Below are 27908 nucleotides of genomic sequence, written 5' to 3' on the forward strand. Positions count from 1 at the left end.
GCCATTCTATGAAACAGAGTGGTGCTGGATCCCGTTGGTGTCACCATTTACCGGTGCTTAACTGAAATTTTAAAGTATTGGCGTGGGCTCCAGGTGTCCTCTGCTCCCAGCGGGTCCGTGCCACAGGATCCCCTCACTGCACAGCAGATGCTGCCCCGAGGAGGAGGAGCGGGGTCAGGCTGCTGGGTCCTGGCTCAGCTCTGCAGGAGAGTTTACGAGCTGCGTTGTAGCCTCTAATGACCATTAATTGTCTGTGCCGTGGGCTCCTAAGGAGCCTTGAATTGACAACTGGCAATCGGATCGCATGCTCTGCGCTGCAAAACACAGTGGCTTTCCTGAGTAATGAAGTCAAAATCCCAATAAAAACTTAGGAAAATATGCTCCCTCCTCTTTTATTGTTGTCTAATAACTTCATATTACCGCAGTGCCTCGAAGACCCAAGGGCGCGACTCGCTGGGTTCGTGTTTAAAAGCCGTGCTGCGCGGTGCCGTGCTGCGGGGCTGTGGGCAGCAGAGCCCCAGCCCTCGGTCCGCACTGGCTGCCCCTGTCACTTGGTCTGAGCTCGGTGGCATCTCCGGAGCTTTCATCTCCTAAGTGCTCATGGAGCGTCTCGGATTGGAAGGGACCCACTGGAATCCCTGGAGTGCAGCTCCGGAGCGGGTGGGAGACGTCCCTGCTTATTGCAGGGAAGTTGGGCTAGATGACCTTTAAAGCTCCCTTTTAACTCAACCGATTCTATGGTTCTATGAAATGGAGATTGGAGAATTGCTTTGTCTCTTGGCTTTGGGAGGTTAAGCGTTTAAAGATGACTGTCGAGTCTAAAAACCTCAGTGAGGATCCTTATGTGCAGATTAGAATGAGGGGGAATTGTGTTTTTCTTTGCCTTTTTTTCCCTGTCAATTCAAAGCTGATGTTCTGTGCCTCTGGGACCTCGGGCTGCAGTGTGAATAGCTGGCAAGAGAGATCCGGCTGCTATGGGGGGGAAGGACGGCAGGGAGTGCTGAGAGATGGAGCAATAGGGCGAGAAGAGTTTGGGGCGGTGAGGGGATGGCTGAGCCTTTGTGGAGAAGAGGAGAGTCACAGCATGGCTCGCAGGGGATGGGACCCCAAAACCCATTCATTTCCATGCCCTGCTGTGAGCCAGCAGCTGAGGCTGCCCAGGGCCCAGCCGTGGCCTCGGGCACCTCCAGGGATGGGGCAGCCCCTCAGGGACCCCCGCAAAGGAAGGATCTGAGCCCCCAGCACGAGGCTGGGTGCAGAGGGCAGTTGGGTGCTGGGCTCGGTGCTGCTCTGCCCGGCGCTGGCTCGCAGCGTAGCTCACGTTTCAGGATCTTTGCGTTCGGAGCCGCGGCTCGGCTCGCGCGCACGGCGTGTGTAAATTTTTGTCGTGCTTTTGTCATGTTGAAATGCGAATTGTTTACTCTTTCACTTCTTGCATTTTTATAAGAGCAAGTAACGATGACAAAAACAAGGCTGAAAATATGTCGAGTGGCTTCTTTGGTAAAAAAACAAAGCAACTCCCCGAACTTCTTTCCAGCCTGTTTGAAAATAAATAATCTCCTTAGGGTTTGACACCACGTGTCACCACGGGCGAATTCCTGCTGTAGGACAATGGGCTGCGATTTAGGGAGCTGCTGCTGGAACCGCAGGCTCTGCCTGCTGACCTCCAGAGCCAAAACGCAGCAGCGCTGCTCGCAGGGAACGGCTCCGAGGGGCTCTGCTTGGCCGCCGGTCCTCTCACGCTGATGATCTGCAAAGCTGCGAACGAACGCGCGGATTTCACTTGAAGGGCACCGTTGAGTAATCGCGATGAGGACGGCCTCGTGCCTTCTCGCTGGTGCCGTGGGATGCTGCGATAGGAGGGCGCGAGGCCAGGGTTGGATCGGAGGTCGGAAGGGTGCAGCGGGACGGGGTGCTCGTTGTGGCACCGCGCTCCTGCGCCACGCCGCCTGTTGCTCGGGGAAGGGCGTTCCTCCTGCAGCCCGGGTGCTGCCTGCAGTGCAGTGTGCATGGAACACGTGCGCAGCTGCACGGGGTGGACGTGGCTTCCCCCTTGGAAGTGGCTTGACCCCTTTGGGTCGTGGTGCTCAGTGGGTCTTTGTGCCGGTGCGACGCGTTTCTGAAGGCTGCGTGGTGTTGAGGAGGGGTGCAATTAAACCCACAAGCCTTCGCAATTATTTTAGCATCCCAGCACCGCTTTGCTTTTCTTTATTGCGTGTAGTTTGTATATCCAGCCCTAACAATGCTCCATCTGGGTCTCATATCCTGAAGAAAGCTTCCTATTTTATGGTACCTTTAAAATGTATTTATATATATATATAATATAAATACAATAAAATGTCTTTATTCTTCCTTTTGTAGAGTGAGGAATGTCCTCTCTTACGAAACAGATTCGCTTCTGAGTAACTGCAGGCGACGTTATTTTGGTCATTCCTATTGTGTTCCCATGACATTCCAGAGCGTTATTGTTCAGCGTTTCCAGAGAGGTTCTGCATGTTGCTGCAGAGAAAGCCAGTGCTTTTGTGTGCACGCCTTTGTGTTTTCTTTATTCTGCTGACAGAAAGCAAGGTAGAACTGATTCATTGCGGCAAGGCGTGCTTTTGGCTATTGTTCCGCAGGTTATTTTGAGGTATGTTTTCCCCCGGGGGTTTTTCCTCTCTTTGCTTTTTGACCTTTTAGCATCCTATAGCGATCTTGGTGATTAAGCGTAGGGAGTCATAATGGGTTTACACGGTGTTGGCAGTGCTGTCCTTGGGATGGGAGGCGCTGATCGTTGCAGCCTTGTGCGTAGCTGTTGTGAAACTGCAGCAGGAGCCGCTGCTGCTTTGGCAGCAGGTGTGTTTGCAGGGCTGCCCCGGTCTGGTTTTTGGGTGGTCCTGTGTGGAGCCGAGGGTTGGACTCGATGATCCTTGTGGGTCCCTTCCAACTCGGGATATTCTACGATCCGATCCTCGTTGCTCGTGGTGGGGAGGGCTCTTTGCAGCACATCTGTGCTGTGACGCCGACCCACCGAGTGTTCTGCCCGGAGATGATGTGTCCCCGTGCATCGTTCCCCCTGGCTGTTCTGTGTTTCGCAAGCTGGGTGGCAAACACCTGCACGTTCCGCTGGCGCAGCCTCTGCTGTTGGAGACGTGTGAAAAACAAGAGGGTAGGTGAGGTTAGCTCGAGGCAACGTGCAGCCCAACGGTCAGACCAAGAGCTGCAGACCCGCGAGCTGCGTGCTGCTGTTAGTCACATCTCAGGGGTGGTGGATGGGAGGAGCATCTCTGGCTCTTCAGCCCCACACAGCTGCGCTGGACCCAAGTGCTGTTTCCACCCGTGTGGGTGTGAGTTCTGTGTGTGAGAGCTCTGCTGGGTGGGAGCAGGGGGGGCATCAGTCTGGGCAGCTTTTTTGGTGGAGCTTTTCTGGCTGTGCCATCCTGTGTGCGCTGCTGGGAGCACAGCTCCCTACAATCACAGCATCGCTGAGGATGCGGAAGCCCTCTCAGATCCCCAGCCCACCCCGCCATGCCCATCACCACATCCCTCAGTACACATCCCCACGGTTCTGGAACGCCTCCAGGATGGTGACTCCACTGCTCCCTGGGCAGCCTGCGGTCCAGCATGACCCTCTGCTGAAAGTAGTGCTGATGTTCCTCCTCCATCCCGAGGAAGACCTCTCTAAGCCCCTGCATGTCATTTCCCATAGACTCAGTGCTACTACTTGCTTTCATAAATGCTGCAGAAGCAGTCCCTAGGCCAAGCTGCACTGTTTTTTCTCTACACCAGCTGTGTCAATTTGCAGTCCAAGTGTGGAGGGCTGCAGTTACTTCTACCGGACAGCTTGCTTTCTCTGGAACTGTTCTCAGAACGCTCAGAGCTGCTGTGGTCGCCATCATTGCCATGAGCAATAAGTTATGTTATCTTCGTAAGACTGACTTTGTACACGGGCTGACAGTGGGTGGGCAAAGGGGAATGGGGCTGGGGGCTGCGAGGTGTTGGCTGCACCCACAGTGCTGTCACTGCCTGAATGCTGGGCTCTGTAGGGTTAGCTGTTCCACACCTTGGTCCTTCAGTCCCCTCTTATGTGTGTTTGTTCCCTGGAGATGACGCGTTACAAAAGAGGGGGAGGGAGTGGAGCAATGAAAACTTTGAATGGGTTTTTACAATTTCTCAGTTTTTCCTTTTTTATTTTGTAGAAAAGCTCGTGCTTGTGGGCTGCTTTCCCAGGTTGGCTTTTGCTGAGCGCCGAGCACGGTGTGCTGCACCCAGCCCTGCACAGAGCGAGGGGACTGGGCAGCAGGGGTCCCAGCTGGGGCTGGTGGGGGCTTTTATGGCCTGCAGCTTCACACAGCGCCCTTCTAACTGCTCATCCATGGAAGGGGTTGGTTCCTCCCTGCTATTTAAAGGCCGCTTTTGATGACCTGGGTTTTGTTCTCTGCGCTGATCACCTTTGGTGCTGCTTTTTGAAGCCTCTTCGTTCCTTCCTTAGATGGGCACGTGTGCATTTGATGTGGGTGTGCCTTCATGGATCAGTAGATGCAACCAGGTTCTTTCAGTGCGAGGAAGAAAACCCCATCCAGGTCAGCAGCGGGTGCAGCGTGGGCAGAAGGGGGTGTCTGCCATGCAGTCTCCTGTTTTATGGAGCAGGAGGACGTGAGGGGATGCCCCCAGCAATGGGCTGCTGCCACAGCTGTGCTGCCAGGCAGCTCCTAGGCTGGGCTGTGCGCTGGTCACCATCACGGGGTTCGGAGGGCAGCGAGTGCTCTCCACCAATACGAGGTCGCTGCGGAGAAATGTTTCCCTCTTGGCCAAGGTCGTGTTGTAACGACGTACTTGCTCTAGGTTTAAAGTGTTAATGATGTGGTATGCTGAATGGGATTTAATGGTCCCTGAAGACCTCTGAATCTCAGTAGCTAATGAGGCTTACAGAAGGGAGCTCGAGAGAGGAAAACTTACTGGCAGTGAGCGATACTGGGGAGAGCTCCAGGATTGAGCAAGTTTTGCAGAGGATAATGAAAAGTGATTGCATCAGCGTTTGGGGCTTTTGCTTATTTCCAGCTCAACCCTCCATGATCTGTGCGCTGGCTGCGGGCAGCAAGGTGGTTTTTACTGGATTACCAAATAGAGAACAGAAATAACTCTTCTGGTGCGGCTCAGCCCGGTTGGGAAATGCCCATACTTCATCCTCTGCCTTGCGCTGTGTGTCCAGGTACCCTCCTGGCTGGATGGCTGGGCTCTGCCCCAGCAGCCTTAACCTTGTCCTTGTCTTGCAGCTGGCCTTGCTGAACTTCTTTCACCCCGAAGAGAAGCTGCACGTTGGAGAAGGGAGACGTGTCCGCCGGAACAAGAGGAGTAAGGGCAGCGAGGGGCCAGATGGTGAGTCCTGCTGAGTTCCTTGTCATCTCCGTAGCGGCGAGCAGAAGAAGGGCCTCTTCTTCTGATCATGGTTATATGCAGAATCGTGTTTGCAAAGGAAAAAAACAAACAGCATTTGTGGTGTGGAATAGTTTCTGTATGATTTTGATTGCCTTCCAGGGTGTTAATTCCAGCAGTCCTTATTTCTACGTCCGTAGGCCTAGGGAACTTGTGCAAAGTCGTGCTACTGGGTAACCTTGTCCTTAATTTTTCCACAACACGGAGGCTCTGTGCTCGCTGCAGGTAACTGTTTGTGCTTGTACACCTGTGTTTGTTGCTCTGTTCGTCTGTTAGCTGTAGATCATCAGGCAGCTCTTCGCAGTCTATCAAGTGACCATCTGCACCACAGAATGTCAGCTGTGCTCTCGTAGGGTTTCAAGTGCGCCGGAGGATCTCAGGTGGCTTCAAAGCGTACGTTTGCCTTTGAAAGCACGCCTTTAATGGGTGACCTGGGAAGCCATGGGCGGTGGAGCCCGTTCCTGCCATCTGCGGCGGAGCTGGGCTGGTGCACGGGGTGTGGGGCGAGGCGGGAGCAGCCGCGTGTCCGAGAAACAAGCTTCCCCTCTCCGGGAGCTGCGCGCTGTCAGCAGATGTTTGGGGGGGATGAGTCTGGTCCACGAGGCTGTCAGAACGCCGGCTTCACGCCGACAGATGTGCGCAGAGCCGTGCGCCGAGCAGGAGCCGCTGAAAGGCAGCGGGCCGGCGGGGGCTTTTCCCTGGCTGCCGTGCCGAAGGGGCAGCGTGCCCCTCCACGGAGCGCTGCCGCAGCCTCCCCGTGCGCGCTGGGCTCCGCGTGCTGCAGGGCTCGGCCGTCCTGGCAGCACGGCGCGTTCCCACCGTGCCTGTTCTGAAGTTATTTTTTGACCGCGGGAGGTGATGGGGATGGGCGAAATTGCCGCGGTGATGGCTTGCGTCCTGGTGAGCTTAGCGGGAGGGGTTACGTTGGCGAGCGGTTACCCAGTGTTTGGCTATCACGGTTTTATTGGGTAGAGAGGTATTTAACGAGCGTCAGCTGTCAGGGAAGGGGCTGTTCTGGTAACTGCCGTAAAGTCAATAAACAAACAAAATAGCATTCTACCCCATGTGATTCCTGGGCTTTGTTTTAGGTTTGCGTGCGGGAATCTGTTTTTCACAGAAGGAAAATGACTCATTTAGCAATGTATGTACAAGCAAACGGTGCTGACATGGCGTCGGTAGCACCGTTTTCTTCAGGAGTTTTGCGAAGCTGGACAAACCTATGGTCTCCAAAGAACCCCCAGAAGATAACAGTGGATGCACTGCAGATGGCAGGAGGAGGGAAGTGTGCCTTCCACTTGAGGCCTTGAGAATATTGGTCCGGAATTGACTGGAGCCCCTTCCCACGTGCAGCCCGATGTGCTGGGCCGGGTGGCAGGCAGCCACTGCACCAGCACCGCGCTGGGCTGGGAGATGGAAACACGGGATGCGACGCTGCAACAAGGATGTGGCTCCTTTCCTAAAAGTTGTTCTTTGGGAAAATGAGCTCTCAAGCCTTTGGCAGCGAGCGGGGTGTTTGGAGGAGGGGTCGGAGCTGGTCCCATCCCCTCCTCAGGGCGGGAGCTTGGGATGCTCGGGAGCTTGGGATGCTCGCGGCTGATGAGCGCGTTGACTTAATTTTGGTTGGTCCCTTGGAAGCGCCCAAACAAAGCCAGGATCGTGTCCTGGGGGGAGGAGGAGGAGGAGGATTAGGGAGGAGTCTGCCTTGTAGTGCCATGAGCCCGGTGCCCATCCCACTGAGCCCAGGTCGGGTTTCCTCCATGTGCCACCAAAAGCATCTCTCACGCTGCTCTGAGCTGCAGCCACTTCTCTCAGCTCTTCCAGGAGCCCGCTGCTCTTCTCTCAGTGCCCGTGGTACCGACTCCACCTGCCTCAGCCCGCTCCACATCGTCCCTCTGCGACGTCTCCTCTCCTCCTTTCCCCTCCATCCTTGCTGTCTCGCTGTATTTATGCTGCCGTGGAACCGCTGCAGCTCCCAGATGGACAAATCATTCTGGAGCTGGTAATTAGCAACAGTTGTGCTAAAAGGAACCATGAAGAATGTTAAATTAGTCCACTTTTAAATAAACTGTGTATGAAATGTTAGATCTCTATTCCCAGAGCTGCAGTAAAAACGCTGCTGGCTCTTTGCTAACAAAGCCAGAATATGGGAGTAGCATGGTTGTAACTACAGAGACAATTCCGTGCTCTTGAGGTTATAAATAATGACAGAACATTTACAAAGCAGATGTCAATAGGACTCCTTAAAAAACATTGTTTAAAAAAAAAAAACAAACAAAAAACCAGTTTCTTTTTCTCCTACTTTCATCTCTGTTCCCAGCGCGATCCCTGCGGTGCTGCTTTCCTGGTTTGGTTGGTTTGCGCTTCTTGGTTTGGGGTTGGCCTTTCTTTTTGTTTTTTCCCCTTCCTAGGTTTGTTCCTAGGGCGCTTGGTGAGAAACACAACTGATTGTTGCCCGCTCTTTGATGGGGAGCACGGCAGCTGGGGCAGGCGGCGCTCCTTAGCTGCCAACACTTTGGTTCCTACTGCTTTGGCAGCCCCACCGCCGGGGAAAGTCCTCGATGAGTGCTCATTGGTTTCAGTGCTGCCGATGGGTTTTGCTGGAACAAAAACGCACTCCTTTGGCTGCTGCCCTCGCGCCCGGCGCTGCACGGCGCGGGCTGGTGCACGGTGCTCTGTTGTGCAGAGGTCACAAAGGGACTTTTCCTGCTCGCTTGCTCTCCGATGGAAGGAGAAGATCCAGCCCTCCGACTCCAGAGCCCGGAACAATCGGTTCCTTTGTGCCGGCCCCGTGCAATTCCCTGCAGCCCAGGGATTCTCAGAAACGCAGATGTATGAAGGGCGATAGGGCTTTATTGTGCTCGGAAACCATGGTGATGAGCACTGCATAAATAAAGAGCATTTCCTGGATACTGGAGTGGAGGAGACGGTCCCAGAAGAAGGGCTCACCGGAATGCACTTGCTCTTCTCTGCTTTCCCCCTGAACTTCTCTGTGATTTCCCCTGGACTGGGAGGAGGGAGGAGTTAAGATATGCCAGAGCAGATGTCTGAGTCCTCACGTGCAAGGACCGTTGCTTCCCCGTGCTGACACTGTCAGTACTTTCTATTACCACTGTTAAAACTCAGCCTACAGCTCCATTACAGCCCCTGCCTGTGATATACCTGTGCTTGTTGTAGTGAGATGTGCTACCTGTATAGCTCACACAGCAGCTCATGCACTGCCCTGCCAGGAGCATTCGTGGCTACCAATGCAATAAACTGACTGTAGACCACGGCCTGGTGTCTGTGCTGGCTTCTAACTGCTGTTTCCACAGACACAAATCCAGAGAAGCTGAGCAGCTGCTGGAACATTCAGAGTGATGTCCAGGTGGTGGTTCTCAGCTCTCTTACAGCAGTGACAAACACCGACCCGTTGTGGAAACAGGCGGAGGTGGAAGCTGCGTCCAGGGGCTCCTCTCGCTCCAGGTGTGATGTGTCAGGCAGCGCAGACAGTGGAAACGTTTTTAGCTCATCCTCAGCTCGGACTGCTTGGAGTTCTGAAATTACTCATTAATTCTGAAACTGCTTTGAGGCCAAATCCACCGCAGTCTCCGCTAATGGTTTTTGCTGAAGCCTGCCTTGGGTACCCATAGGCGGCCCTGCCCGCCCAGCAGCAGAGGCGTCATCTCAGGGATGCTCCGTGTGACTCTGGCAGAGCAGAGATGTTAGCACTGCAGCTCAAGCCTCGATGTTACTGCAGCTCGAAGGGCTTCGAATCCCTTTCTGCAGCAGGGAGGTGCATTCCAGCAGCATGTGTCGGTGGTGTTTGGGTGAGGGTGTACTGCGTTGGCCAGCAAGGAGGGACCGGGGTCTGCAAACCAATGGAGCCCGGAATTGCTCACCGAACTCCAGTGGTGTGTGGCTACCGCGATAGCGTCCCTTCCAGTTGTGAGCTGCTCTGTTCTGAAAGAAGCCCTGCTTCCTCAATATTCCTAAAAGCCTTGATGGAGTGCTGCTGATAGTTCATCCATGCGGCTCCCTGTGTGTACGTGTGTGTGTCTGTCCTCCTGCTCTGGTCTCCCTGTTCGTCTCCTGTCCGGTTTGGGTAAGGTGGGAGGACACCATGGAAGGATTCCGAGATGCAGATGAAACTTGGAAGGCTGGCAAGAGAATTCAAGACTCCATCCAGGCTGTGCTTGCGGGTCCTTGTGCTGATTCAGCTTTTGGACGGGTTTCAGTCTTGTCCTGCTGGATCCTCAGGGCTAACCCAGCGCCGTGTGCTGCTGCTGCAGGCTGAGCTGGAGCTTGAATTAAACTTTTAAACTTCTTTTATAGCTGCGTGTTGAGCAGGGACCAATATCATTAGAAGTAATTGGTGACTCCATATGAACTCCACTTGTGAAAGCTGGGGCTTTTCATAACGCCTCTGGTCAAATGCTGACGTTTGAGAATCTCAGTTTCTTCTGTTACAAAGCATGGCCCGGGCTAATGAGAGGAGAACAGATGTTAGAGCAGGGCAGGAATGCGATTGCGTCTGAGCTCTGTGTGCATCTGGACCGTGGATGCCACGTACCAGGCACTGTAAACGCTAACTTGGACTGGTGGCTGGTGATTCCTTTCCCACAGTGTGCGAGAGGCTCCATTGTCTGTCGTGCGGAAGTATTTGCAGCTGAGCTTTGATTTCTGTGCACGCACTGCTCTCTGGCCGCGGCCCCGCAGCGCTCTGCCTGCGGATGGTGCTCAGCACACGCTGTGGTCCATCTGGCTGCTGAGCTGTGCTGCTGGAAGAGCTGGCTGTCGGGTGCAGACCTCTCCAAACAGCCAGGGATGCAGCTCAGGGTCCTGCTTGGTGACTGCACGCTCTGCCTTCTGCAGATTTGGGGCAGAACAGTATGTCATCTGGTGACTCAGTACTTGATCTAGCAGCTGGCAGCTCTGCAGAGGCAGAGGGTTGGCACTTGCTGATCCTTGAGGTCCCTTCCAGCCCGAGCCGTTCTGTGATTCCTTGAATACATTTATTTTCAGTCCGTGGCAGCCAGGGCAGGACTGAATAGCCAAATGCAGAGCTGCAGCTCTGGCGACGGAACTGTGGAGCTGCCTTCAGTTGTGGCCTGTCTGTGTGCTCGTTAAAAACCCGCTCAGTTATACGAGACCAGATACATTCGCCATAAAAAAGGAAAAGCTGCACAAAGCTGCAGAACAGCACCAGCGAGAAGCTCTTTGGGGAAAACGTTGTGAATGAGGCACGACAATTCCATGTTTTCATGAGGGCTTTGTTAGCCGTGATGTATAGCAACATTGGTGGGTTCCTAGCCGACGCTGTTAATGCGAGCAGGACTCGGTTCAGTGCTCACTCTTCTGTCTGCAGTGAACGAATGGATGGGCTGGGGCTGGCAGAGCCGGGCAGCGCTGTGCTGGGTTGGAACACTGTCAGTGGGCTCGTGCAAAAGGCGCGGGCTTCCCAGAAGAAGTGGTCTCTGTCTCTCCCTTGGGTTTCTTTCGGCTCCTTTTCAGATTCCTCCAAATGCGAGCCCGCGTGCGCACGCACACATTTATGCTCGGCGACGGAGCCCGTGCGGCTCCGCGTCATCAAACCGTCAGATCGGAACAGCGCTGAACGCTGCGGAGCTTTGTGCCGCGATTAAATTGCAGACGGGAGGAAGGAGAACCACGTGCAGAGAGGGGAGAGCTGAGCGGGCTTCCTCCCACCTGCGCTGGGTTCCTCGGGGCTGGCTGTCGTGGGGAAGCGTGCATTGGAAATGACCCATTCCTGAGCATCTTCCATCCGCTCGGCTCCAACCTTGCCGCGGCACCGCTGGGGAATCGCTTCTGCTGGAATTCGGGACACATGTTCCTTGTTTATCTTAGTGGGATGTGACTTAAAATGTCAGAATGTTTTGCGTTAAGCAACAACCGAATAAAACAAACAAAATAAAAACACAGCTGTAATACTACGCTTTAAATAGTTGGATTCAAATATGTGGTATTGATAAAGTAAGCAATAGGCTGCAGCGGTGTGTAGAAAACAAGCGTTGCGAGGCCGGCCAGCAAGCCAAAAACCAGCCGTGAGATACTCGAATTGGAAATAGTAATGCTGTTTGTCAGCTCTGCTGCAAAGATCCAGCTCTTGGAATCCACCCGCGGCGCCCGAAGGGAAACAAAAGCACATCGTATTCTTCCATAGCCAGCGAGAGTGAGGAAAAATGAAATCTGACGGCCGCAGGTTCTGGTGCGAGCCCCGGGAACTTGGCTGGGACTGATTATGTGGGAGCCGAGCTACGAAGGAAGGAGATTTATGTGTGATTGGTTTTGTGTTCGTTGGAGAAGTCGGCGCGGCGATATTCTGCCAGCAGCGGTGGCTCTGCTGGTTGGGAGCAGGACGGTGCCTTTGCTCGTGGGTGCATTTGCACCACGATGTGCTCACACCTGGCTGGGGGGGACGGGCTCAGCCCTGCAGCTGTGAGTGCACCTACAGCACAGGCACAGCCCGCTGCCACCTCGGCTCTTCCCAGCTGGCCCTGGGCCCCTCTTGCCTCGAATCCTCCAACACGGAGGGATTTCATTTCAGTTTGCTGAAGTTTTTCAGCTTTTCGAGGCAGCGATGAGAACAAGAACCTCTGGTGTGATGAAACCTTGGAGTTTCAGCTGTTGGCTGGGCCTGGTTCCGAGAGCTGACACGAAGCGCTTGGTGGGTCACCGTGACCAGAAGGGACAGTTGGGAGCTGCCTGCTGGGGCTGTTGCTGCACAGGGTACGTCCACCTGGAGATGGGACCCAGGCTGTGCCTGCTGCTCTCTTGGGTCTGCCTGTCGTGCTCCCACTTCGGTCCGGATCAGTTGAAAGGCTCTGACTGATGGGTTTTTTCCCTTTAATCTGATTAAAGACCATTGTAAAGTGCATCACAGCTGCCTGACTCTGTTAGCCAGCATCTCTGCATTCTTGCCTTTCACTCATGAGCTTGACCAAGTTATTCCCATTGTGAAGAGCCCTGCTTTCTTAATTGTCAAAGCAGGCAGAAATCTCTCTGAAGTAGGGGAGAAAAACAATGGTGACAGCAACAAACCTGCGAGGTGCTGAGCTGTCAGGCAGCCCGAGGCGATCTGAGGAGGAGCGCTGCTGCTGGGCTGCTGTGCGGCTCCAGGGAGCACAAGAGCAGCAGCGAGGAGCTGGGGCTGCTCCCAGAGGGGTGCGTGGGCTCAGAGCAGCAGGGAGGGAGCAGGCTGCTACCCGTGGGGCTCCTGGAGCAGAACGATCATCTGGATGGCACATGGGTGTGGGTTTGTCCCCTGACAGATTGCTCAGAGGAGAGCGGCGAGGCAGCAGAAAGCCGCTCTTGTACCGAATTCACCAGCAGATAAATGATCTTCAGCCTTTGGCGTTGGTGCAAAGCTCTTCTCAGAGCCTTGTGGCCAAGGACACGGTGACCCAGAAGTGTCAGGGGAGACCTCAGGGTGGGATACTTCCCTTGGAGACATGTGGAGATGTGGGAAAAGTCCTCTAGGGAGATGAAGAATAGCCTCAAAAGTGGATGGAGCCGAGGGAGTGTCTCGAAAGAGCACGGAGAGCTGCAAAAATCCTCATCATCTTGGGGAAATTGGTTTTGAGTGTTAGTTCAGTTCAGCACAGGGGTGGGGGGTCAGAACCACGGCAGCTCTGACCTGGGACCAAACCAGGGCCGGGTGCTCAGCAGCGTGTAGCTCCAGAGTGAGCTGGGAGTGTCACTGTTTTGTAAGCAAAGACCCCTGAAGTGTGGGACATAGGATAGAATAGAATTTTGAATAGGTTGCCATAGGTTCTATGGTGTGTGGGAGGCCATCGTGGAGCATCTCAAAGGAAGAAGGAGAGCAGGACAATTAAGGGTGACTGTGGCCATGCATGAGCTTGGAAGAGTTTAAAAAAATAATTGGAACAAAAGCAGAGAGAGAGGCAACAATGGTGGCTGAGAATCACTGCATGGCCCAGGGCTCTGCCTTGCAAGCTGGTACATCAAACAGCACAATTTCATCCTTCTCCCCCACTTTGTACAGTGAGCTCCCCTTTCCGTTCTGTAATATATTCGGTATATTTGGATGTACTGAAATTACTCCAGGCCTTGTACCTGGGACATCCCATCCCTCGCTTGGGTTCACCCCTTCCTCCTGCTATCGCTGACAGCATCTTTCCTCCGCGCTCAGCAGGAGACCGCCCTTCCTCTTCCCACCCCCAAAACCCACTCTGCCAAAGCATACCAGACGTTTGGAGCAGCTCATGAGATGTTTTACGTCTTGGATATTTTCCTACATCTATAATTCATCCTATTTTCTGGAGTGATAATAGCAAAGAAGAGCTGCTCCTCGGGAGCCGCTGCCTCGCTCTTTGGAGTTGGTGCAGAAGTGCTTTCTTTTTAGGGGAAGGGGAAAATTCATCCTGCTTCAGTGTTTGCATCGCTGATATTTCAGTAGAGTCCAAGAAGCTTTCATCTGGCTAGGCCAAATTTCCTGAAAATGTTGAAAACATGTTGGTTCAGAACCTCCCCAAACCCACGTGTTCTGGATTAAGCATGTGTTGGGAGCTAACATCCTTCTTTCCCCAGCTCCGCCGTAGTCTGGCATTAATAACGCCGCACTTAGAAATGAGGAGCCCCACGTATCTCATAGCCCTGAGAACCAGCACTGCGCCCATCCTGCTAACGACATGATGGAGTTGTGGAGCTTGAACGGGGCCTTCTGATCTCACCCATTGAGACAACGTATCAAAGCATGTCCTGGATTCATCATTGCTTGAAATCTTCATCTCTGAAGCAACACTTGAGCTTTTCTTCGTCTCTTCCCCGCTCCCCCTGTATTACTCAAGCAGGGATACGGGGCTCAATGGGAGGCTACTGGGCAGGACTTTGTTAAACTTTGGTCATCGTCATGGTTCCTTCTGGTCTTCCCCGCTGTGAAAGATGACAGTGCCCACCCTGGTAAGGTTATACCGACTGCCACGGCCTTGTCTTTGGGACGCCTCGAGTGGCAGAAGGACATCTCTGTGACTGCCATCAGTATGTCTTTCAGCCGCTTCGCTGCTGATGGTTTCCCCGCCGTGGCCAGGTGGGCGCTGCAAGCCACAGAATGGCCTGGGTTGAAAAGGACCTCAAAGATCATCGAGTTCCAACCTCCTGCTGAGTGCAGGGTCGCCCACCACCAAACCAGGCTGCCCAGAGCAACGTCCAGCCTGGCCTTGAATGCCTCCAGGGACGGGGCATCCACAACCTCCCTGGGCAACCTGTTCCAGTGCGTCACCACCTCAAACTTCCTCCTGATATCTAACCTAAATCTCCCCTGAGATCCTCCCTCTCTTCTCCAGGGGCCGCTGGTGGAGTCGGGCAGCATTCAGAGCTCCCTCAGATCCAGCACACGGTCTCTTTGTTAAACCAGATGGCTAACAGGGTTCGGAAAAGTGCTTCGCACAAATTCCCATCGCTGTTGAGAGCGGCGGTTGTTAAACCTGGCATTCTTCTTGCAGCCACAACCAGAAGCTCCCGCTTCAAACAACAGGCTGCAGGTTTTTTGTGAGCCCACGACGTTGGGAAAATGCCTGCTGGATAAGTCGCATCGAGCTCCCGCTTCTGCTCTCATCTTCAGCGTGCAACTGTGCTGCAAGTGAAGCGACGTGTCTGGAAGATGCTGCCGGCTCAGGAATGGCTGCATTCGGGGTCTGGCTCTGCCTGTGGCCGTGGTGCTCCCTGACAGCCCTGCTCCTGGCAGTGGGGACCTGACGAAGCTCAGCAGCCCTCCCTGGGGCCGTGCTTTGTTTGACAGCTCTCTGCAGTGCTCGGCCTTTTGCAGGTTTTAAAATCAGCGTAATGACAAAGATCTGTTCCCGTCCGTAAAACCAGTTTGAACCGTTCTGAAGGAATTTAAGCTATTTCTCGTTAATCCACACACACAACTAATAAGTGAACGCAGGTTGTTTTTGTGGGTTTTTTTTTTTTCTTAAATATGCTATTTATATCTGCACATGTCCTAAAGGAGTTTGGGATATTTTTGTATTTATAGCAAATCAGAGCAGCGTGGAGCATGCAGAAAGTAAAATCAAGGGGGAAAAAAGTAAACTCTCTTAATCTTCATAAGCGAAAACATGTCATGTGTAATATCCTCGGGTTGCATCACCATCTGGTTTCTCTGCAGCCCGTGGTGGTTACGCAGCAGATGTTGGGGCCGGCCCCATCCCTGCAGCACTGCAGTGCCCTTTACACAGCCACAGGTGCTGCCTTGCGCAGCAGCAGCTCACCTGCTGCAAATCCCTCCCTTGGCTCTGAGAACTGGCTGCAGGGATTACTCTGGAAGAAGCGCTTGGCTCTGCCCCTGAGCCCTTCCCGTGTTTGCCCCGCTGTGCCAACCCTCTGCAGGGTGGGGGTCGTGTTTGGGTTGGGGATGATGAAGGAGATTGTGAGCAGTAGAAGCAGCTCAGGAAGCTGGTTTCAGTGCTTCGAGCCAGGTTAGCAGCCTGCTTCGTGTTCTGTGCTTACAGCTTGCAATACCCATAGGGAAGGTCTCTCCAAAAGGAGTGATGAATTGTTGAGCCTTCCTGGCCATGCCCTCTGGGGCTGAGGGCTCACACCAAGCCAGCAGACCCCTCCAGACCCATGCTGCTCCTCCTGGAGGTTAGGAATAGCCTCCTCGTTTCCAGCTTGGTTACCTTTGGGCAGGAACCTGGCTGGGAAAACATTCTCATTTAAACTCACCTCTGTATGGAGGAGGTCCAGCATGCGGCACCAATCTTTGTTGCATGTGTGTGGGTCGTTTGTAGGACTGTGCATCCTGTATGAGTGAACCCCATCCCGTACTTCGAGGCCTTCCCTCTGCAGCCCCTCTTCTGTCCTAGAGCTTCTTATCAGCATTCCTTCCTGTGCAGAGGAAAGCTGAAGCAAAGGGTTCCACAGAACTGCGGGCTCCTTCCAGGAAGGATTGCAGCGTAAGCACCAATTCCATTTCAGCTGGAAGGAAACGGAGGGGAGGATAAACTTCCCTCCATTTGGTTTGGCCTCGAGCACAAGCAGAAAGCTTGCAGGGAGGGATATAAGTGGGGGTTACAAGGAAGAAAAGCAGAAGTCAAGCAGGAATACAAATGCAGAAGAGCCCCGTGCTGTGGCCATAGTGCTGCTGGCACCCAGTCCAGCCAGCTCTCCAGTGGGCTGAGGCAGGCAGACGCTGCAGCGGTGCACGAAGAGCAGAGGCTACAGCAGGGAGCTGCAGAACAGCAAGGTCCGGGTTCTCTCTGGGAGCAAGGGAAAAGAAGGTCCTGCAGCCTGCTCCCCCCAGCAGCAGGTGCCCAGAGGGCGGTGTGGGTTCAGCCATGCAGTGTGCAGGGGCTGCGCTGTTTGCGTGCTGGGGGAAGCGTGGCAGAAAGGATTCTGTTTGTTTCCTCCGCACGTATGTGTTTGGGCCGACGTGTGTCGCTGTGCCCCGGCCCTGCGGCATGGGAGGGAACGCACAGCAGATATTGGGGTGGAACTCTGCTTCCCAAACTCAGTGAGAGACTGTGACCGTTTTCGAGTCAGTTCAGGGCTATCCCAGGAGCTGTGAGCAAAACCGAGCGAAGCTCTGGCTTCTGGCGCATCCCGTGAACCCCGCGGCTCTGTGCAATTAAACTCTCCATCCCTCCCTGTTGGGAGATGAACAGATGCAAACCCCAGAGGCTCAGAAGCTCCCAGGGCTAATAATATTGTGTTTTTTTTTCATGTCAGAAGTATTTTTGTGTTTGTCGAAAGATTCACTTGCACAGCCGTAACATCTCTCTCTGCCGTGCCTGGAACAGATGCGTGTGTTGTAATATAGACTGCGAACATCCCCGTCACATGTGGTTCTCATTCCTCCCATTCATCTTTGAAGCTAATTGGTTCCATCCATCCCCAATGTGTTTGGCTCGCCGCAGCTATTTGTACTTTCACTCTGGTTATGGCGCTAATGGTGTGATATATATAACATGAAATAAACTCTCGTGACTCCGAGGTCTGAAGAGACACATACGCGGCGCTGCCTCTCGCTGCCCGCCCTGGTTTGTGTTCTGGGTGCTGTCCCCTGCAGCGTTTGCTTTCCCTGAGCACAGAGTTGTGGTGCTCAGCGGGTGTGGGCAGCGTGGTGGTGGGCGCCAGGTGTGGTGCCTGGCAGCTCGTCTGTGCTGGGCTGACAGAAGGGTATACATTTGTACATCTATATATAAAATGGTGCTCAAGAAGCTGTGCCCTTTCTCAGCTTCTCTAGCAATGTTTCTGCTCCTTGCCAGGGCAGCCGCGCTCCCGTTGTTGCAGCGAGCTGCTCGGTACGAGCCTCTGCTTTTGGTGGGCTGGTTTTGGGTTTGGTTTTGGCTTGCAAGCACTCTGCTCCCCGCTTTCAGCCAGGAGCTGAGCCAGGTTCCCGTCCCAACCTGCCCTCCCTGGGACATTCACTGTGCCACCAAGGGGCTCTGCGGAACCTCCCAGCAGCAGCTGCGCTGTGCGCAGGGTTCCGTGTTGCAGGGATTGTGTCGTGGCTCAGGATTTCTGCTGTCCAAAAGCTTGATGTGCCCCATTGCATTGGCGACCTCAGCGGATACACGCAGCTCATCTGTGTGCAGAAGTCGGGCAGCGCCGCAGCCGGGCTGGGAGCAGGAGGGGAGCTGTGCACGGAGCATCCCGCACGGAGCAGGGGGCTCTCGGCCTGGGCTGACTGCTTCTGTCACCAGTTCTGTTCCAGCGCTGGAGAGAACCCTCTCGCCAAGTGCTATGGGTGGCAGTGGGGATTTTTTAAGATGAAACGATCACTGAATCTTACTGGCTTTCTTTTCTTTTTTTTTTTTTTTTCTTTTTTTTCTTTATAGGTCCGAGTTCAGTTAAAAACAAGAAAAAGGGTAAGTTTGATTTTTAATTTAATTTGACTTCAGTTACCCCTCGGTGCACCTGTGTTAGCACTCCGGCTATGAGTTCTCCAACCAGTGTGAATGGGAAAACCAGTGCGGTGGGCATGGTGTGCTGATGCAGCACATGGGGCTGCTCTCTGTGCCTCCAGCATTGCCATGGCACCGCGGCATCCCCCAGCAGCACTGCGGGGCTGGAGACGTTTTACTAAAGTCTTCTTTAAAAGTGAAGGGAAGTTAATTGCATTGCAGAGAAGTCGTTCCCATGACAAACAGCTGCGCTGCCGTGTGCCAGCTGTGGCGAGCTGCCTGCTCTCTGCAGCTCCAGCTTCCCTGTGCTCTGCCGTGGCTCTGGCTGCAGCTTGGTGCCTCCTCCAGACCCACCAGATTCACTGTGAATACGCTCTGCAGCTCCTGGTTGTGCACCAGATGCAGAAGTACTGTCTGACGTTCCCATGCTGAGCGTGGGTCGGCCTGCAGGTGTTGCCTGGCTTTCTCACCGTGTTCCTTGAGCTGTTTGCAAGGTGCACTTATTCCACAAGAAGCAGATCAGGGAGGTGTAGTGACTCACGTTTTGGGCACACAATTCCATGCTTTGTGGGGTATCTGGTGCCATCTCCTTGGCACGCGCAGTGGCCGAACACTGATTTGCCAGCAGAACACAATCCAAAGATCTGGGCTGCTTTGCAGACTTGTTCTCAAAACAAGCAACAGCTTTGTTTCAGGGGAGCGTGCCCATTGGCCCCTTGCTGCTCCTCGCACCCATCAGAGCCCCCATCTGCCCTTCTCAGACCCAGCACGCGCCCTCAGCCCTCAGCGCCCCACAGGCTGCAGGAAGGTGCGAGCTGTGTGCAACTCAGGGGCTCCCCCGGACGTGCTGTCTCTGCAGCACACGGCGCTCGCTGCCGACGCGGGGCTGCACCCAGCTGGGGCTGTGACAGCGCCTGGGGATGGAGCACCCAGGATCCTGCACCCACTGCTGCACGGCACCGAGCGGCCCAGCTGCTGCAGCCCCTGCTCAGCACAGCAGCCTGCTCCTGCTCCTTGCATGCAGCCTCGCAGCGGATGGCTGCCGCGCTCGGAAACTCGGGCTGTTGGTTGTGCTCCAGAGCAGCGTCACGTTTTGTGTTCGCAAAGTTTGTCCTGACAAAACTCCGAAACCCTAAACCCTGCTAAATCAGCTGAGCTAATAGCAAACGATGACTGCGGTATTGGTGCAATCCCGGAGCGGCTGAGGGATCTCGCAGCGCTGTATTACATGCAGCTGTAGGGCTGCATAAAATATTTCTGTGTTATGGCGTTGTCACATTTTTTTTTAATTTATTTTCATTTTTTTTTAGAGCGAGAGCTTATTGTTTGGCAAATGGCAATTAGGGAAAACACACGCTGCCTGCGCAGTGTGCGTGGCTCCTGGGAGCAGGGCCTCCACCAGCAGCTCTGCCCCAGTGAGGGGCTCTGAAAAAAGTCTGGGGGGGAGAAAGGGGAAGCAGCAGTGTCTCGATCCCACGTATCCAACTGCAAACGTCTGTGGGTGCTGAGCTCCCGGCGCACCGCTTGCTCTATGCCACAGCCCTCCCGGCAGTGGTCTCCTCAGTTGGAAGATGAATCGAGCTTTATGTTTTACTGAGGAACCACTTTCTGCCTTGTGACAGCCGTGAGCAGGATTCCATTGCAGCGGAGGAGGAGTTGAAATTAACCAAAGGAGCAGAATGCACGGCCCTGTGCGGCCGCAGAACGATGTGTGTCTCTTTTGCTGCTGAACCAGCAGCACGTTGAGCCGCAGACCCTGATTCTGAGATAAATTGGTTAAAGCAGCTGTGGTGTGTGTCCCCTTGGGAAAGAAAGCAGGGGAGCCAGCCATGGCGTTGCTGGCCCCACGTGTGAGCCTTCCTCGGGATTGCCTGGGTTGAAGGAGAGGGATTTGCTGTGTGCTGTAGGGGAAATAGGTGAGGGCTGGGACTCGAGCTGCTCGTTGCCAAGAGCTGTCACCGTCCCGAGGTGGAGGATTGCTGGCGTAGAGGCAGCCTGGAGCCTGGCCAGCTCAGGTGTGAAGGCACAGCTGCTGATCTGGGCAGAAATATTGCAGGTCACAGTTTGTCCCCTTAAGCCCTGCCTTATTTTCGTGGGATACCGGCGTTACCGCAATATTATTTTAATTATGCATAGCTAGTTTAACTTAGTTTTCTGCTTCAGAAGGTAACATTCTGCTTCCTTTAGCCCTAGGATTCTGTACAGGGCTGGAGGTGAGTTGTGTGCAGGCTGCTGGGGGAGCAGCAACATGAGAAGGGATTGCAAGGTGCTGAGCAGCACAGCTGTCCCTCGTCCCTGGCTCATAGCCACAGTGCACCACGTTATACCCCTCCAGTTCTGTGTGAACTGAAATTTCTTGTGGTTTTGTCCCGTGGCAGCAATGCATAGAGAAACAAGTACAGAGATGTACTCAGAAACCTTCCCAAGAGTCTTTATTTCCCATCCTCACAGCCTTAAAAACTGTGATTCTGTGCTCCACCGGAGTTTGTTGCAGCAGCTGATGAAACAGCTCTGCTGTGCAATCAAAACTCTTTGGCATAAAAGCAGTGATGCAATTGTGCTTCAAAAACTATGCCACGAGACCCTAATTTCTCTTGGGGAATCTGGAAAACCAGAAGTGGCAGGTCAGGCTTCCCCTGCAGACCCCTCTAGGGTTGGCTGTGTGCTGGCTGCCCAGGCAGTGCTCCCATCCTGCGGGCAGGGAGCTGCAGCTCGGCCCCAACCTTGCCCTCTGGGGGAGCCCCTCAGCCTGGAATGCAGCAGTGCACGGTCACGTTGCTGGGGCGGCGTGCTGTGGTGTGATGGTGATGCTGAAGGTTTATATATAGTGCATCTGCATACAGCAGGTGGGAAAGATTGCAACTGTTTTCCATCAGAAAGCTCCAGTCACGTCCCTGGGGCAGACGCTCCATCCCTCGGGTGGCCCTGGGGGTGTGTGCCTCGTTTAGGTGTAATTACACTGCAGGTGACGACCTGTGGTGATGCACGGACACAGGCTGCCCGGGGAGCGGCGGGGTCAACCCCAGAGGTGTCCCCGAACTGTGGGGATGTGGCACTGAGGGACGTGGTGATGGGCACAGCGGGGTGGGTTGGGGTTGGGCTGGGGATCTGAGAGGTCTCCTCCAACATGAACGACGCTGTGATCCTGTGTGCTAACGCTCGGCCTTGTGTTTTCCAGGTAAGAAGGCCGGTCCTCCGGGGCCCAATGGTCCCCAAGGGCCACCAGGCCCCCCCGGGCCCCAGGGCCCACCTGGCATTCCCGGCATCCCCGGGATTCCCGGGACCACTGTGATGGGACCACCCGGCCCCCCGGGCCCACCAGGCCCTCAGGGGCCCCCAGGGCTGCAGGGCCCCTCAGGTGAGCGCTCGTATTAGAAAACACTTCAGAGAAGCCAGGGCTGTCACCCCACGGCTCGCACAGCTCTCAAGGGGAAGCTTGGTTGACGTCAGTCTCTCTCTCAGACGTTGCTGAGTGCAGGCCAGCAGCAGCACGAGGTCCTGAGCGCTGCAGAGCGGTGCCCACGAGCGTCTCCTCTTTCTTAGAGCTTTGGCTCTCACACCCAGGGCCTTTGCAGCCCGGAGCCTCCATTGCCACTGCTGTCAGGAGCAGAGTGCTGCAGTTTGTCTTGCCAGGGGACACTGGTTGAATGACGTGGGGACACTTCGATGATGCTGGGCAGAAATGCAGGATTTCAACTGGAAAAGAGCGGGATGAGGCCTTTCCTTATTTCTGTGCTTTCTGACCCGGAGCTGTACCCATACAGCTGCTAGTGTCCTGTTAAAAAAGGTGTCTTTCGTGCTTATTATGGGGTAAGAGAAGGTTTCTCTAAAGGAATAGTTACTGCAGCTCCTTCAGGCTTACTCTGCAACGATGTGAAATTGCATTTTGCAGGTGCCACGGACAAGGCCGGCCCCCGAGACACCCAGGTTGGTTGGCCTCCTTTCCAGTAACCAGCTTTACTAACGTTATCTGCTGTGTTTACTAACACGTAAATCCCACCCTTCCTGAGTGTGCTCAATTGTAGCTACCCCAAGGGGACTGGCTGAGCTGGCTCTTCCCATTGCTCAGGAGCAGGCTGTGTTAATCTGGCTTGGGCTTCTCACTCCTTGTGCGGTGCTGATCCTGTTCTCTGCTCTTTTGCGTTCATGGAAAGCAGTAATGATCTCCGAGCTGTGGAGCTATGTCCAGTTACTGTAAAACGACACGGTGTTTCTGACCAACTTTAAATCCCTGTGATCTCATTTGCAGCCAGCTGTGGTCCACCTGCAAGGCCAAGGCTCAGCCATCCAAGTGAAGAATGGTAAGGATCTCATGCTATTGGCACTTACTGGGCCCATCCTGCAGCCCCGGGCGTATATGTGGAGCTAAGACCACAGTGACGTGGGTCAGTGCTGGCTGACCATGTCAGATCGATTCCCATTGCCCAAAGCCCACTGAGCAGCCCTGCTCAGTGTCCTCCCATTTCTCCTGCAGTCAGACTCATCCCCCAGTTTGTCTCTGTGCTTCTCCCAGTACTTCTGCCCCACTAGAGCTCACTTCACCATGACCTCCTCCCACCTGTGGTAAAATCATCAGTTTTCCTGAGTCCCCTGGCCAGCAGCCTCCTTTCCCAGTCTGTTTTGTTTTCCTGTTCTAAGCCTGCAGTGTATCCTTTTCCCGCCTCAGCCCCATTAGCCTGTGTTTTTCTCCATTTTCCCCATTAATTTATTTCAGGGGAAGCACAGCTGTAGTGGGAGCTGCGAGGGTGCAGAGATGCACAGGCACCAGCTCCTGCCTTGCCGTGCTGCAGGCACACAGCATGCAGCCCCCGAGCATCCCCACCCGTCCATGCCCACCCAAGTCCTGCTGAGCCATCTCACTTCCACCAGCACTTCTTCGCTCTCTTCCTTCCTCCCCAAACCCGTCTCCGATTTCTGCTGATGTTCCCTTCGCCAACAGCTGGGTCTCATTCATTAGCTGCTGCCTCTCTGCTGGCGATGTCTCGCTGTGCTGGAGAGGAGCTGCCTTGTCCCCTGCCCGGACCCAGAGAGTGCTGGGTCAGGGCTCAGGACCTCAGGACCTGGACAGGGCTGCAGGAAAGGGACAGGGCTGCAGGAATGGGTTCACCAACCGCTGCCCCATGCGTGGGATGGTGAGGGCTGGCCATGGCTCCTGTAGGATGGCTTGGTTTATCTCTCACCAGGCGTGAGCTGAGGGAGCTGACATTTCTCACGATTAGGGGAGTGTTCTTCAAGCTGAATGTGTTCACTGTAGCAGGGTGGGGGAAAGCTCCCAGCAGCAAAAGGGAAATCTGCTGTTTCTAACAACAGCACGGAGGAAAAGATGCTGTCGTGCTTACATTCAAAAAGCAATTATTCCCTTATTAATGGGACCCTTCTATGCTTACAGAGCATACACTGCTCTCTAAGAGTGGGAATTACCCTGTAACTGTCCTTCCCTGCTGCTCGGGAACAATCTGCCGTGCTGAGCCTGCCTTCCTCGGGCGCTCCGACATTAATGCTGTCCAGCTGACAGAGAGCAGAAAGCACAGCCTGGCTGGCTCGCAGCTGGGGGCAGGGAGCAGAACAGCAGATGAAGGCTGGGAGGGGAAAGATTGTGTTTGATACAACCTGCAGACTGCAGAGTGTGTCCTTGGGATGTGACTGCTGATGCTGTCGGTTATCCCCTTGGTTCTAATGACAGAGGAGTGGGTGGTGGATCTACACACCCCAAACTGTGCTGAGGACCCCAGCACGGGTTAATGTGGTGTGACGTGATGCCATTTCATGCGGGCAGGTTTGCCACGTTTAGTCCTGTTCCCATACGGGCAGGGATTGCAGTTCTCACCCTAGCCTTGTTTAGAAAACATAGCGAATACTTTGGAAATACCGGCACTGGTGTCTGTGTGCCAGAGACTCCTTGTATCAGGAGAAGACAAGTCGGTTTGCACCCAGCTCTGGGGATGAATGCCATATGGCACGCAGGGCTACACGCTGCATTTCAAGGGTGGGAATTACTCGTAACCACAACGGAGCAGAGATGTGACTCGCTCACCCTGTGTGCGCTGAGCAGAGCGGGTGTCCCATTCAAGCAGCAGCAGGAGATGGTGCAGGTAGAGCTAGGGCCATGGGAAGGAGCCAGAACTAACGCAGCACGGTGCTTCGTTCTGGGGTTTTCTCACCGAGTTCCCTTGACTTTTCCATTGTCAGCCACTGTGCATGAAACGTTGCAATGTGACTGTATTTGTGTGCTCCCGCGCTTCTCATTCTGACGGGTACTGAGTGACTGCCGTTTTCTCATACTGAGATCTTTCAGGTGGAGTCCTCAATGACTGGTCTCGCATCACTATGAACCCCAAGGTGTTTAAGCTGCATGCCCGCAGTGGGGAGCTGGAGGTACTGGTGGACGGCACATACTTCATCTATAGTCAGGTAGAAGTGAGTACGGTCCTAGGCCTAACTCCTATTCTTGTGTTCCAATGGAAGCCTTGCATGAACCACGAGAGGGCTCCAGACAACTAGCAAATGCCAAGAACTTGTATGTACTTTTAACCACTTCGTGCTCTAGGAAATGTGTGTCAGAGGAAGAAGTTAGAGTTTGGAAGTGCGAGGTCACACGTTCCGCCACGACACCAGCTGCAAGAGCCTAGTTACTGCGACACATGCACAGAAGCCCAACCAAATCCCACGTGCCACCAGTGCCTTTTTTTTTCCCCCTCCACATTGTCTGTGCAGTCACTCGCCAGCAAATCTAAACCTTATTGCAGAACGAGAGCCCCAGCGGGAAGCTGGGCTCTGTGCTTTACGAGGGATGTCATGCCAAAACCCTCGCAGCTTGTGACGTTTGAGCAACTGTGTCACTCTTTGTAAGCGTAGGACTCCCAGCCCCGGTGGCTCGGCTGCACTGCAGCCCAGGTAATTCCATTTTGCCTCCACTTTCTGTGTGTAGCTTCAGACTGATGCCATGCACCAGCAACCTCGTTGTGCAGCAGGATGGCTCAGCGCCTGCTTTAGTTTAGTTTAGGGTGTACAGACCTGCTTATGTGGGAAGAACTGAACAAAGTAACAATTGGTTGTATTACGATTTAGGATGGAGCTAATTAAGACACAATTTCCATAATCTTCCCATTCAAAAAAAAAAAAAAAAAAAAAGCAGGAGGCGTACTGTCATTTAATGCAGCGCTGCCGGATTCTTGCAAGCCTCTGATGTGGGGTATGGACTGCCACATTCTGCCCTTCCACAGCAGCCGGGGTGTCCGGGCAGCTGTGGACTGAAAAGCAGTGCAGGTTGTGGGGCAGATTTCTGCACTCCTGCTCACGGTTTGGCTGCGTTCAGTGGGCAGCCCCACTGGGATGGCAGGAGGCAGGATGGGCTGTGGACGTCAGGATAGACAGGGCTCTTCTGTGGGAATGGTTGTGTGCCCGGTTTGGACGGTGACAGGGAAAATAACTCTACTTGGGCCAAAGTATGATTGTTTCCCAAATGCTTTGTGCTAATTGCTGGCCACCGAAGCTGTTGACATTTGTGGTCCATCAAGGAAAAAGGGGACTCGGCCTTGTTCAGCTTCCGTGGTCACACAGTGTAGGCTAAGAAGAACTAGCAGATGCATCCAAACTGAGTAGTTTCCTTCTGTTGGGAAGAAGCAGCTCCCTGGGATGGACTTCGCTCTGTGCAGGCCTTTCTCAGGCATCCTGGAGTTCTTCAGAATCAATACGTGGGAGACGTTAAGTTACAGCAAAGCTGCACAATCCTGGGGACTCAGTCCCCAGATCTAAGAGTTCAATCAGTACAGATACGATAAGGTCATTTGCTTCCAAGCTGTGGAGGTTGGGACAGTGTCTTCCCTGTAACAGCTTATGCCTTTGAGAGCACCTCAAGTCCAGTTACAAAGAAGGCAGCTCCCAGTACATCTTAGGGCATTGCTGATGTCAGCACTAAAGGAGGCTCATGGGACCCAGAAAGCAGGACTTGCCAGGTAAGTGCCAGAGGACTTCAGTTAACAACTTTGTTTGTTTGTCGGATGGAAAGCTGTTTGCGGCAGATAGATTTGTTCTCAGATTGTAGTAACTAGGCCTGCACAGGTTTGTACGTTTCCTATGACAGCAGGGTCTGGCATGAGGATTCCCAGCTCAGCCATAGAGATGCTCGGATTCACAGGCACTTGCATGCTTGTATTAGGATGAAGTGAAATACGGAGTCTCCTTATGTCTCGTTGGCCCGAGGGTCGTTTGGACAAGTCAGCCTCCCGTGAGTGTGGGTGGCTGGGGGCCGAGGAGAGGATCGTTAGCAGAGGGAACATAACGTATGCACCGAGAGGAACGTGGGCTTGTTCCTGCTTCACAAACGCACTGCCTAACGATCTTTCTTCTTCCTGCTTCACATCAGGTATACTACATAAACTTCACAGATTTTGCCAGCTATGAGGTGGTGGTAGATGAAAAACCCTTTCTGCAATGCACTCGGAGTATTGAGACCGGCAAGACCAACTTCAATACCTGCTACACAGCCGGGGTCTGCCTCCTCAAAGCCAGGCAGAAGATCGCTGTGAAAATGGTCCACGCTGACATCTCCATCAACATGAGCAAGCACACAACTTTCTTCGGGGCCATCCGCCTAGGAGATGCGCCAGCGTCCTAGATGAACTTGGCACATCCGAGGATACTCACAGAACTGCACCGTGCTGCTGTTCATAAGCGTATCAGTATTTCAGGGGGTTCTGTAATCCGGCCATAAAGAAAACTGATCCAGAGCTATTTATTCCTATATGTGAATGCAGGAAGCACAATGTCTTCTGTGACTTGCACGGAGACTTGGATCAAAAAGCTAGCTGAAAAAGCGTGGTGAGGAAGAAAGGCTGTTGTGTCCGCCTTGTCTCAGTATTTCAAGTATTACTGCACTGATATTCTGCTCTGTGATCTTCACGTGGGGCTTGTTGGGTGTGACGTGGGTCTCTGCTTTTATGTTGCACTAGCACGAGCATCATCCCAGGCAGGAGCAGGAGAGACCCCTGCCAGGCGGCCCTACCTGGCGCTCCTGCTTCTGCCCGCTGATGAGAGCAAGGAGCGGGGGTTTCTGGTTTCCTGCCTTCTCAGTTCTAACTGGAGCGATGCGCGGCGCGAGAGGAGCTGGGTAAGAGTCAGCGGTGTTTGCGTTCATCCTCAGGAGGGGGAGAAAGGAGAGCAAAGTGCCTCAGCCAGAGCTGGGAAGCGGGCTGCGAGAGCAGCGCGGCGGAGGGGAAGGTGGGTGCTTAACAGAGCAGGCTTAGCACATGGAGAGCTGCCTCCGCATTCCAGAAATCACAAAGTCCCAAAGAGAAAGACAATTCCGGTTCCAGAGCCTCTGCTACTTCCAGCTCCTGCCGTTACCCCCGGGGGGACGCGCTGCCCCGGCGGGGGCTGCCCTCACCCACTGCTGCTGTCACAGCTGCCGGTGGTTTGGTTTTCATTTGGGGGTTGGGCTTTTTTTTTTTTTTTTCTTTTTTTAATTTTTTTTAATTTTTGGTGTCTTTTTAATTAATATTTTGCAAACCAGAACACTTTTCTACGGGCTTCCCGGAGCCACGCAGAGCAGACACAAGTACTTGTGAAAACACTCTGAAGAAGTTTGTCGTGTTTAAGAATAAAATATTCAAACAGGAAATTATTTTTTCT

At 53.9% G+C, this 27908-nt stretch overlaps 1 protein-coding gene across 4 annotated transcripts; it reads left to right on the top strand.

Annotated features, from left to right (window-relative positions):
- Positions 5145-27897, top strand: EDA (ectodysplasin A). 4 transcript variants are annotated; one of them, XM_021406286.1, is made up of 7 exons: positions 5152-5358; positions 18213-18242; positions 21457-21636; positions 22171-22205; positions 22528-22579; positions 24574-24653; positions 26644-27897. In XM_021406286.1, exons 1-7 carry the CDS (start codon positions 5208-5210, stop codon positions 26893-26895), a joined length of 780 nt encoding a protein of 259 aa, XP_021261961.1. In that variant the 5' UTR covers positions 5152-5207; the 3' UTR covers positions 26896-27897. The 4 variants fall into 4 exon arrangements, with proteins under 4 accessions (XP_021261962.1, XP_021261961.1, XP_021261959.1 ...); XM_021406284.1 differs by having other exon boundaries at positions 5155-5358; positions 24574-24695; XM_021406285.1 differs by having other exon boundaries at positions 5156-5358; positions 24565-24653.

Source organism: Numida meleagris, chromosome 8 (assembly GCF_002078875.1).
Source record: "Numida meleagris isolate 19003 breed g44 Domestic line chromosome 8, NumMel1.0, whole genome shotgun sequence".
Taxonomy (NCBI): Eukaryota; Metazoa; Chordata; class Aves; order Galliformes; family Numididae; genus Numida; species Numida meleagris.